This window comes from Phaethon lepturus, unplaced genomic scaffold, assembly GCF_000687285.1.
Source record: "Phaethon lepturus isolate BGI_N335 unplaced genomic scaffold, ASM68728v1 scaffold11464, whole genome shotgun sequence".
NCBI classification, from domain to species: domain Eukaryota; kingdom Metazoa; phylum Chordata; class Aves; order Phaethontiformes; family Phaethontidae; genus Phaethon; species Phaethon lepturus.
Window position 1 is genome coordinate 33,241 of NW_010535489.1, and position 12,737 is coordinate 45,977.

Genomic DNA, 12,737 nt, shown 5'->3' on the forward strand with positions numbered 1-12,737 from the left:
TGGGCAAAACACACAATTGGAATCTTCCCACCATAATTAGATTCTGTGAAACAAGTCAAAAGAAAAAGGGAGAAAGATTCAGTCCATTAATGCAATTTGAACAACTTATTTTTCCTGAGTACAATGAAAGAATGTCCAAGCAGCTCATGCAGACACTCCGATACTAGTTTGCTGTTGATTTTGCCCAATCTATTAACAGCTTTTCCTGGTTTTAATGAAACTCAGTTTTGCCTAACACTGCATAGCTGTCTTCAGACACCCTTCTCCACCAGATGTGTTTTATCTCCTCACAGTCATAATTTTTACTAGTTGCAAAGTCCCCAAAACATGTGATTTTATTCTATTTACCTACTGCTTTGACCATTTTGAGTTTAGATGCAAGATTCTTATCACAGGTTGAAGATTCAGAACCTCTGACTTCACATTTTCAATTGTAGAGGAAAGGTAAGAATTCCATAAATCTAGGAGCTAGTGTTTAAGAGACATAGCAAGTTTCATAATGATTCGAGGTGTTTCATCATGACAAACAGCAATTATGCTTCAGCTGAGGTACACAGTAAAAAAACCCAAACTCTTCAACTAAGGATTTCCTGACAAGGCTTTTGATTGTTTTCCTTTTTAGGCAAAGGATTGGAAAGAGAAATTTTTTAGGAGCAGGTTTCAGATGGATCAGTCACCCTCACAAATGAAAATTTTGGAAAAAGCCTAGTTTCAGCTCCTGTGTAGTTGTGCTTCAGCTACCTGGAATTCAATGCCAGGTGGGAAATATGTAGATGGGTCAGCTTCCAACAGCGAGCCCAGCAGGAAGGGAGGGAGGGATGGGCTGTATAGCTGAAACGGATCATTTGCTGTGTCCCACAAAGGACTATTCTCACATACAGAAAGGAAGATGAGGGGAGGGGTATTGCTCTGAAGAAGCCCGGTTGCTTCTGAAAGTGCGCAAGATGCAACACAGTTAACACATCCATTCCAGCTCAGCATCCAAGGGATGCTACCACAACTCTTTTGTTCCTGGAAAATCACCATGCATCAGCTCCAAAGCGTGCAAGGACTAAGGAGAAGGAGGTCTGCAACCTGATGCCCACACCTACCTGGGATAACCCGCTCCGAAATGTACTTTTCTAACTGAGTTCGTACTTTTGCCTCTATCGTCGGGTGCCCATGGGTGCCATTATCAACCAGTAAGAGATGGGTGTGATTATTATCCAGGCAATACAGGGGGTCTCTCTTGAGATCATCCATTATGTAGTGGGCCAAGTAGTACCCCTAGAAGCACAAGCACAGCGTTTAACAGAGATCCAAGGGCAGAGCACGCACAGGCCTTCAAGGACAAGCCAGTGACAGCTGAACCCTCAGCCACCAACTATTCCTCCTTAGGAGTCTGGATGTCCTGACTCAAGACAGTGCTCATGGCTGTCCCAACAGCAACAAAAGACAGTGAGAGAAACCCCACACAAGAGCACAGCGTAAACATTTGCAGGGCAAGTTTTTCTTTGCAAGAGCGGCCTGATGTGAGATGATCCTCTCAAAACTTCATTGCAGCCAAGGGAGCAGTGGGAGTTACTTGCAACAGTTTAGTCACAGATCCCGTTAAGCAACGCATGCTTCCTTCAGCCACCAGAAACATTAAATCTGTGGCAAAGTTCCTTCAAAACATCACAGAATCACAGAATTTTTTAGGTTGGAAGGGACCTCTTGAGACCAATCTAGTTCAACCCTCAAACCTCCTTAGAACCCTCAATAAATTAAACTGCTTTTCTTTATCTAGCAGGATGGTTTTTAGACATGTTCTGTAACATCTAGTGGACAAAACACAAGGTTATCTGACAGACAGGACAACAGTAGCAATAAGCAAGATCCGTTACAGCAGCAGCAGGTACGTGTCTTACTCAGGTGTGAATCCCCACTACAGGCTACTGCGTAGGGATTTCACAGCAGCTAAAATAACTGTGGAAGGGGTTATTCCCTAATTCTCTGTCAAATATGAAATTGGAGCAGCTGAACTTCCACACAGACATGCTAAGCCCATAGCTGAAAACACATACTGGTCCCCCCCACCAGGCCTGACACGTGTGACCATCTCAAACTTGAGAAGACTTTAGTTTCCTCCTGTTCTGAGAAGAGTGCCTGATGTTTCTTCTCACTGCTGCCTACACTGAGGAAAAGCTGATCCCAGGTTGAATTGTTTAGGACACAGTAGATCAGGCTAAGTAGACAGACATGCTTCTACATTAACATTGCCCTGGAAAGCATTCTGCTGAGCTCTGCTTTACCACAACGTACAAGCAGAGCTTGACTGACCGCCCAAGTCGGTCTTCACATGGCTGATAGCATCAGCCTAGCACGGACACTGTTACTGCTGAGAGCAGTGGTCAGTCTGGGACACAATCCGTAGAATTGACAGCCAAGCCTCCTCTTTGTTTCCCCACCAACACACATGCATTTCTTACGTCATTATCACCACTGCGGATCAGACTCTCCCGGTTGGAAATCATGCCCCAGGCTGCTATGCCAATAGCCACCACGTTCTCCTCTGAGCTCCGACTGATGGTGTTGTCTCTGACCACCTCCCCGATGTACTTCATCAGCCCATAATGCGTGCCTCCTGTGAAAATCCAGGCCCCTGGGGACAACATGCAATAACCGGGGAAAACGTAGTGGAATACTCACCCTTCTAAGGCATTACCTTTAAAATACAACAACTCAATCCCATCTCAAGACCTTACCTCAGAAGAGGCATTTATTCTTCAGTTAAACACGAAGGATATGCTACACAATTAACCTCATGTTATCATGGGCACTCTGATGACTAGCTCTCGACTCTGTGACTTCCAAACTGTTAGGTCACATTTGCCCCAAGTGAACCAGCCAAGCAGAAGCAAACCGAATACTCTACTTCCCCGCTGATCCTTTGAGCTGCTACCTCTCCAAAAATATTATGCAGCAATAAAATAATACAGACACATATGCAGGTTTTTACCTTTGGACTGGGCAATGTAGATCAACCTGCTGAATATCTTGCGCATCCGGGGCTTGAGTGCAAAGTTCTTTGCACCCCCAGTGACAGAGATGACAAGGTTAGGGGTTTTCAGGTGCCAGTGCTGGGTCATGAGATCATAGAGTGTCTCGGAGTCTGTGTCGCATGATAAACGGATGTACTTGGGTGAGAAAAAAGAGAAGAAACAAATAAGCAAGAGATAAATAGTGACAGCTGGGAACAGACCAGGAATTGCGTTATTTTCCTCTAATGTACACTCTTATTCCAACATCAGGTAGACAAAGGGTAAAGTGATGATGAACCAGAGCTTAACTCTTTGTTTCTTACTCTAAAGTATCTTTATCCTCCCCTTACAACCAAACACCCATTACTAGAACTTGCAAGGTGATCTCCTCTCTTAACAGATCTCACATCTGGAGATAAGGCACAGTCTTACTGCAAGCAGAAGTGCTAGTGTCAGACCCGCAGCATAGTGAAAAACATAACTGCTGGCCCTAAGATCTCCCAGTTCCACCATTTCCAGGTTCAGCCCAAAACTGCAACCTGCACCTCCAGCACGCTGGGCGGCGGGGTCAGGCGGTAGTGCAGTGCTCAGGTTGCAGTATCATGTTCTGCCACACATGTCTTTAATTTGGCAGAAGCTAAATTGCGTAGCCCCAGAAATATGGGTTTTGCCATTATTAGTAAAATTCCACAGGTTTTGTACTGAACTGAGAGTACAGATTCTCAGGATCTCTTTGGCCTGAGCTGAGTATAGTTTGTGATAGCAGCTGTTTAGCAGTGTAATAACTATTGTCTACATTTGATTTGCTTTAGGTTATAACAGTAACAAATAGTTAGTCTGTACGTACTGAACAATTTCTGACCAGAATAAAAGGTGGCATGGAAGAATGCAGGCACCAAACGACAGAGGTCCCAGCTAGTAAAAACAAATCACAATGGCCAATAATGGTCACTATTTGAGTGCAACCTTGTGAATCAGGTAGAATTATTTTTAGAAATAAATAAAACCAAAAGAACTGTCTAATTCAGAACCACTGAAAAGAAAGAGCATAAGCAGACTGTCTTGAGATAAATCTATAGAAATAACTCCAGGCACACCAGGACAAAGGAGGATGGGATCCCCATGATCAGTACAGAAATTGTCCCTCCAAAGACCTCAGGAGTCAGCATAAAGCCTCCAAACCCTCCTTCCACTAGAGGAAGGCAGGCAAGACTCCCAAGACTGACCTTGGGATTCAGATGAACACAACACTGAGGAAGTTTACGGTATAACAATTTTAACTCTAACAAAGCTACTTATAGCTTGGATTATGGATTAGTGGTAGCATTGTTGTAAGTGAACTGCTAATAATTACAGTCTTATTTTGATCATACTATTAAAGCCTTAATTTGAATAGCTACAAATTCCAGGCTCCCATGAGCACGGTGTCCCTATCATAACATATACCCATAACAGCATCTTCAGTTAACACACCACAACTTTATCAAACTTGTAGTAAAGCTTGAACGCTGTACGAGGATGCCATAAAGCACACAAGATGGATAAACTGGCTTCAGGTGGACCTGCCATCTCTCCATTTATGTAAAAGGCTCTCTGGCTGTTTTGCTATGCTATTTAAGAGCCCCTTTGCAACTTCATCACTGTTTAGTGTGATGGACTTTTGGGAGACAGCCATGGCTACCCAACCCATACCAGGGGATGAAAAGGAGTAACTTGGACCTGAATCACAGTGGATTTTGTATAGATCGCCCAGTATTCGCAGGAGAGCAAAACCAGGGGATTCGTTTGAGGAAGAAATGTCCTATCTTGAGAGGCATTTAACTTGAAGTAAAGAACACATTCATCTGTTCCACGATGGGTTCCCAGGAGTAGTTATTGCATCTGGCTCAGAACAGCACATCACAGAGGAAGCCTAGCAGGCTCCAGCGCTACACAGGAGACCTAAGGGACTCCCACAGCTTCTGCTCTCAGAAGCATCAGTCACATGAAGCCCTGGGTGTTTTTCAGGAGAAGGTTGCCTCATAGGGGAGGGGAGCCTGCCAGAAACATTAACTGCTCCACAGAACCGGTAAGCCATCCCCACAGCAAGTCTGTGTTATCAGCAGGGTTTACAGAGCTAACACAAGTACTGTGTACCTGTATGACTACCTTTGTTCCAGCAACAGTTAAGGTTTCCAGTTGTTTTCATCTATCCAAGTCGTTTTCACCTGTATAAAGCAAGTACCAAATAAAAGATGCTGAAGCTGCCTTGCCCATGCTGCTTATCTCATTCTCTCATGCATCATCACGGTGTATAACTGCAAACACTTCAGTTACACCTAGGTTTTATTCGATGTACCAGCAACTATACATCTGACACTTGCTACCTCCAGAGCCCTTTGCGGGCTCCACTCAAGCAGGTGAACCTCTCGGTTCAGCCACTTTCTTTCTCCGAAGTACAACGGTGCCATCTCCTGGTACAGCCGGCTGGTGCACCCCAACCATCACCGATCCAACCCTCAAACACAGGTGATGCCAAGTGTTTCAGCAGCTGATCTCAGAACGGTATTCAGGAGAAGCATTTTTTCCAGATTGAGGGCTACCAGAACATAAACCACAGCAACTGCCATGTCCTTGGATGTTACAGGATCTGAGCAACACTGCAAAAATAAGAGTGCAAGCAGGATTCACTAAATGTACAGATTTTATTGGTATGTTCACATCTAATATTTCTGCTTAGGACCTTTTAGGACTCATCCATCCTAACAAATACAATGAGGGGTATAAAACTTCCCATCCCTCATTGATAATAGTCTGTAACTCTTAGGTTACCTTGGGTTTGAAGTTCTCCCCACTGTGCAGAAGATCAAGAGAAAACATTTTGCAATGCTTAAGACCAGCGGGTACCTTGCAATATAGGGAATGAGAATATGGACTAGAGATGTAACTCCAGCCAACGTGCTGATGGGATGGATTAGCAGACTTGCAAACAGCATTTGAACAAAGTATGCTCTGAAATATGCACAGTGGCCTTAAGAGTGCTCACGAAAAAACTATGGGCACCCAAACCAACTTCCAGGGTGGGAAGGGGGACACAGCGTGAGGAAAGAACATTTAAGCTCTGACAACTCAGAAGTTTTGCATCAGAGCAAATCATTTCTTCATTCAGTAAAGGTACACAGCAGCTTAAAACACAGCAGCATGAAGCTAAAATATGCATATCAACAAATGTGTGAAGTACTTGGGTCTGTTTAAGTGTGGTTCAAAACCTTCAATCTTACTTCCCACCCAGATGCCTCTTGTTTCTGCTGCTTTGCATAAAACAAATGCAATTAATTTACATAGCATGCTTTGATTTTCCTCATTTATTTTGATTGTCTCAAGCAAGCTGCACTGGCAGTAAATATCAGTCATTTAGAAGAGGCAGATGAGCTCAGCCACATGTGACTCCTCACACAGTATCAGTATAAATCATTGGAAACAGCACCACCAGCTATTCTCTTCTTTCCACCCCTCCACTTGTCCCCACACCAAGTAAAAACACAGGCTAAAAAAAACCCAAACAGAATAAACCCTCTAAAGTTCCACTGATACTTTACATCCCCATCAAATCCACCGTCGTTGTAGGATCTTCACCCATGGAAATACTCAATGTTCAATTGGTTATGGGCTTAGCAAGCTGGTCTATGCAGATATGCTTTGAGCAAGAGTTTTGGCTAGAGAGCTCTGGAGAGCCCTTCCAAACAAAATTACTCTATGAGGGTACAGGGCACACATCTCACAACATCCTTCAGAGTGTCCAATCCAAGGCATAAAATACAACTGTATGGAAAGGAGCACTGTACATCTGCAGACTGCAATGATCTGCACATAGAGCAGCTAGGGAGGAAGGGAATATAGGTCACCAAGCTCTGTAGGCAAGCGTTGAATGACATACTGTGCAATGTTAAAGCCATCACAAAGCACAAGTGATGTTTTTATGGAGTATCAAGCAGGTAGGCGCAGCTCCTGCACGGAAGAGTACAGATCCTCCGAAGAAAGGTCTTACACCCCTACAGATATGAAATCCCCATGGTCATGGATCCTGCTGTGCCTTCAAAGGCAAAGCATGTTGCACATGCTCCTGTCCCAAGAGTTGCACTGGTGCGCACTCTCACACCATTTTCTTTCTAAAGCATAAGTTAGTCCACGCTAGAAAGGTGCAACGTTTCGAAAACCAGCCTTGTCTTGGCGTTCAAGTCAGACAGTCAGGAACAAAGCATCTTTATCAGGGGCTTGATCATTCAGGCACTGGAGCTTATCATGTTGGTTTCACCAGTAAAGATGGGTAAAAGGGGACTAAGTTGCTCCTCAACACCATGACATTTCAAGTACAGACAGGGACTACAAAACGGCCACTGTAACTGCACACTGATATAGTCAGGGTACAGAGTCCCAGTGAGAGACATGACAGATCTAGTTTAAAATTACTTCCTCCCAGCCCAAGACCTTCAGAATTGTATTACAGGGCAATTACAATAAAACTACCTACAAGAAAAAAAGAAAAACAATAACTGAGCATCACCCACATTCACCCATTCTGCCATGCTTGGAAACAGATCACCTCTTTTGACTCCCATCATTGGCCTATGAAACAAACAACTCAGAAGAAATTATCTTTGTTACCTATTAGCAGGGCTTGAGAAATCGGCTTGTATCCTTTGTAGCCTAACTCCTCCCATTCCCATGAGAATAAAATCTACTTTAGCTTCACCTTCCCTGCGTTTCAGGGGTTTCCACTGGCGCTGGATTCAGGACTCTGAATACGGCCCACCCAGCAGGGGCCTGACGCATGCCCTTAATACAATCACTTACCTTTCCTCTTTTTCCCATGTTTTCAAACTGAATGTCCCCAAAGGCGTCAGTAGGAAGTTCTTTAGTGTGCTTCTTGTAATTCCATTTTTCATTGGTGTTAACCTGAGTACCCTCTATGTGTTGATTTTCAGGGTATCCACATTTACATAAGTTGCCCCTGAAAGACGAGTGAATAGGCACAAAACCCCACGGTTATCATCCTGAGCAGAGAAAAGTAAGCTTTGATAAGTTTAACAAGAGACAGAAATTTTTCACAGCTGAAACCACCTTCAAAACCTCTGCTCAGTCAGGACATTTCCAAGAAGTGTTATTCTGCAGCAAACCTGGAGCCAGTAGAATATAGGGTGCCTAGCACAGCAATCACATCAACTGCAAAGTCTGGGATCACGGTTGTACAAACACAACAAGCCAAGCAAGCAGGTGGAGCTATGGACCCCATTGTGCCTGGGACTCTACTTGGATTTGCCACCTGACAAGAGAACAGCTAAGAGGAACCAACTCTAGCTGAGACCAGCACCTAGTCATGCTTCCTCCTCCCACAGTCTGCTTCTGCCTAGCTCCGGGCAATGGAGCAGAGTACACCTCAGGAACCAGTCTGTGCTGAGAGATGAGCTGACACTCCTGGATGGCCCTTACCTGTGTGGCCTCTTACATTATCACAAACCAAGCTGGGTCACCAGGAGCTTCATTTGAAACCCTACAACTCTGCACACAAATGAAGAAAATGAACCAGAACTCATTACTAAATGTAATCATTTTCCATGCAAACCCAGGGCCTGACTGGTGTCTAAGCACACCCAAGACATATTCACATCAAGACGGAATGGATGTCTGGTCTCTGAGCAGATTTTGCAGGCAGTTTGCTGTGTCCCTAGCACACTTGCTCCACCAGCACCCCTGTCCGCTTCACGGCATGGTGTGCGGTCACTACCGATGCCCTCTTCACCAACACTGAAATTGCATCAAGGGGAGGAAGAATCTGTACTTGAGTTGTGCAGGACTAGTTGGGAAAGCTAGGGGAATTCTTTTCCTAGGAAAAGGTGCAGCACAGACCATGAAACCTTATCGATAGCCTACATCCCTGCTTCCTCAAGATGGGGTCCTTGCTTATGAGGGGACTGTCCGATAACCGCAGGAAACCAAGTGCAATAAGCAGCATCAGCAGCAACAGGAGGGAGCAAGTGTGGCCCCACACTCTAAGGTAACAAGCAACATCAGGTGAACACTTGCACAATGTTAATTTTGCTAACAGCAAAAAAAAAGTAGATGGGGAGACAAAGCAAGAGGAAGAACGCTTTTAACAGTACTGTGCAATTCAGCAATATACCCGGGGAGGGGGAATGCATCAGCCGAAAAGGATTAAGAGGAGTACATTAATTTGTGTGCCTACAGTGACCTTTATAGTTAGCCTCCAGACTGCACATAGGAGATGGAGTAATGCTCTCCTGTGAAGACTGCTGCAAAGGTAAATCACAGCATGCCTCTCTGAACAAGAGAAACCTTACATGGTTTCTTCTACTCAGCTGTAGCCTGCAAATAAAACCAGCTTACCTTAAAATAGACAAAAACCCAGCAACTTAAGAAGTATGGCGTGCAAGCCTTTCCCAGTGGGCTTGCAGGAAGAGAAGCTGCTAAGAACCATCTCTCCATCTTTTGTTGGTCCTTTGCCAGATATCCCATTTCAGATGGCTGAAGAGGACCCTAAGTAAGACTTTCTGAAATGAGACTCATTTCCCTCCCTCTCCCTCTCTCCAAGGCATTTTTCTTCCCTGCTTCAGAGGAGAATGGAGTTACTGAGATCCCTCAGAGCTCTATATTAGGACTTCTGCAGCTGCATTGGTTCGATCACTTTTCTCCTCAGATTACAGAAACACCAAAAAAACCAAAAGTAATGTTATGGTCCTCAAACTTACATTGCATAAGTACTTGTTCCTGAATACGGAGCATGTATAATAGCCTGTATTAAGAGAACATCAGCCTGAGCAAAACCTAGCGGCTGTATCTCTCTGCTGCAAAGGCTTGTGCATGGAATTAGTGATTTGGGTTTAAAAGGAGAATTTAAAGTATGCAAAGCTCTGACACATCCATACATTGTTATACACCAATACCAGTCCTGGAACTGAATCCTTAAAAGCACCTATGTATTGCCATAATTATGCTTGAAACAGGGAATTTGATGTTAAATCCCCTTAACAGAGCTGCTGGAAGGCATGCTGACAGAGTCAGCGCGAAGGTCAGGCCCCTACTTTTGCAGCAAGTTAGTTGTGGAGCAACTCAAATGGATGTGTTTCCAGTTTTTACACAAACTCCTGAGACTCTAGAGCAGCTGAAACTGAATGAGATGAGACTTCTAAAAGACTAAAAATAGTGTATTATTTAATCCTTTTTTTAATTGCTCTTTTTTGTGTATGTTTTATATTCTGCATAATATTAGTACACTAGTAGATGTACATAGTCTGTAAACAATCATATATTGCGAGTAATGCTCAAAAATGTTTTGCTGATGGGGTGTGCAATCAAGTGGTTCAGAGAGCACTGGTCTAGAGCTGTGAGAAGCACCCCAGGGTGCCTGGCTGACCATTAGACTTCCAGCTTTTTTAACCATGTAGAAAAGCCCAGGCATATACAAACGAGCCAAACAAGCAGTGACAAGGAAAGGAGCTGCACAAGCGAGACTGAGGCGAGGCTGCATTGCTGGATTCAGACTCTTAACAAAACGCCAAAAATTTTGCTCCCTGCCCAACCCCTGCCACACGGCTTCGCAGGCAGAAATGGCCTCAGTTCCCAGTTCCCCATGCCTGTAAAACAAGAGAAAAATGTCTGCTTACGTTGACTTGGTGTCTTTCGTAAAAAAGACACATTCTCTCTTCTTAAAGTTTTCTTGGATGAAGTTGACCAAATCCTTGAAAATAATTTTTTAAAGAAGTTTACTTCCGATAACTCATAAAACAGAAGAAACCTCTGTAACAGCACAGCCCGGTTAAACACTAAGAAAACTGCTACAACAAGTCTCCTTTTTCAAAGTGGATGGTGAGAGGCAACCAGAAAGCACTGAGGGGAGTTGACAGGACACAGAAGACTACTAAAAATCACTAATAGGCATTCCAAAAAACATGCGATATCAGTATTTTTATATCTATCAAGCACAATATATACTAAAGAGGCAAAAGGTACGGCTTCCCCCTCCAGAAGAAAAAACTTTGAACAGCAAAACAGATTTGATGTGCTAGGACCTGCTGGAGAGCCTATTTTAATTTCAGGTTTTAATCCAAAAGACCCACATCGAAAATGTCTTATTTGAATTCAGTGCCACAATACAGGTAGCTGTAGATTACAGAGCATTTCCATTTGCATGCTGAATCACTTAGAGTACTGACAATATTTTTTAAATAGTGCTTAAGTGGTCCAGATACTGCTTGAAAGAGTATGGCAAACACTGTTTCTTCCCCGGGAAAAAAAAAACAACATTAACGTCCTCTTGGGTAGGGGTTATTTTAATTTGACACAAAAAGACCCCAGCAGGAGACCTGAACAACTAGAACAAAACAGTCATGCTTTATGTGAGCCGAGTGGAATGCAAAGTCTCTCCAGTTTGTTTAACCATTAACTCTCATATTAACCTTGAAACTCCACAAGTGCAGGGGAAGCTTTCAAACTTGGGAAATGCAAATTCATTCCTAATCTGCCTCTGAAAGCTAGAAAAGCAAAAAAAAATTCTCACTTGCTGATACAGGTTTGAAGGTTTGGGATGGTTTTTGTTTTGTTTTTAAGCACAGCTTGGATTTGCAAGCCAAGATTTAGCTTGGGATGAAAATGGGAGACATACAGCTATAGTTTAGTTTACCAATTTGACAGAACACTTGTAGTTAAACAGCAGTTAAAAGAAGTTATTCCAAGTAGAAAAGCATAAAAAGTGTAATATCCAAAACAAAGAAAATGGAAGGGAATATAATTAGCCAGTAAAAGCCACAAGGATGCAAAGACCAAAAAAATAAAAGGTAGGGGGAACCACTTGCTAAAGACCTAAGAGCTAGTCATTAGGCCTCTTGCAAGCCCATCAGAAGCAAGAAATCTGCCAGACAATCGCTGCGATCAGCAAATCATTAAGGATTGAAAGGGATGTTCAACATAATTATATGTTGTCTGCCTTTACCATCAAGTTGAGTGAAGAGATTGAGGTTGTTCTTTATAGAGACAGAGGATTTGTCTCTAACTGAAATGTCAAAAGGGATTTAAAACCAGAAGTGACTAAGAACGGACACTAAAGAGTTATGGGGATCAAAAGGAATGCAATGCATCCTTAGACTTTTACCATGCCAACAAAATCTGCATTGAAAATCGCTACTGGCTAGGAAAACTTCTCTATAAAGGGAAAACTGATACATCAATCATCCTTCTCCTGATGTGACCTAATTCATAACCACTGTGGCCCACTCCCAAGACAACCCCCAAGTGTATCAAGGATGTACCAGATACTCACAGCATCACTGCAGGACACATCTATGCTGCGAGACATGCTGGAATACAGGAGTCTGGAACTCTCAAAATTGCCATTTCTTCGGTGTCGCATGGTGCCCATCGAAACCTGAAAGAACGTGGTGGAAGAGGAGATGAAGGAGCAATGGTCATTTCTTCCACCACATAAAAAACAAGCAAGGACACTTAGTGCCCTAGGAAGGCAAGGGAGAAGTTGTTTGAATCCAGCATAAAGAATTGGGAAGTGCATTGATTCCTAAAACATGAAACTAACATTCAGGGAAGATATTTTCCCTTATTTCATACCACAAAGAGACTTTCCACTTTCTTTCCCCACTCCCAAAAGAACTCCAACATGCTTGGAGAAAGGAACATACCTTATATGCCATCCCATTCAATTCATTGCCATATCTTAACTCTCTTTCC

At 43.4% G+C, this 12,737-nt stretch overlaps 1 protein-coding gene across 1 annotated transcript in view; it reads right to left on the reverse strand.

Moving 5' to 3' along the window:
• Positions 1–12,405, reverse strand: part of TRPM8 (transient receptor potential cation channel, subfamily M, member 8) — a 41,224-nt gene extending 28,819 nt beyond the window's left edge. The window contains exons 1-7 of the mRNA XM_010285832.1: positions 12,316–12,405; positions 10,664–10,737; positions 7,836–7,992; positions 2,981–3,158; positions 2,451–2,623; positions 1,092–1,266; positions 1–43 (exon numbers count right to left, since the gene is read on the reverse strand). The exon at positions 1–43 is cut by the window's left edge and continues 49 nt beyond it. Of these exons, the coding sequence (XP_010284134.1) occupies positions 1–43; positions 1,092–1,266; positions 2,451–2,623; positions 2,981–3,158; positions 7,836–7,992; positions 10,664–10,737; positions 12,316–12,405 (890 nt within the window). The remainder of the gene's footprint in view (positions 44–1,091; positions 1,267–2,450; positions 2,624–2,980; positions 3,159–7,835; positions 7,993–10,663; positions 10,738–12,315) is intronic.
• Positions 12,406–12,737: the final 332 nt, after the last annotated feature.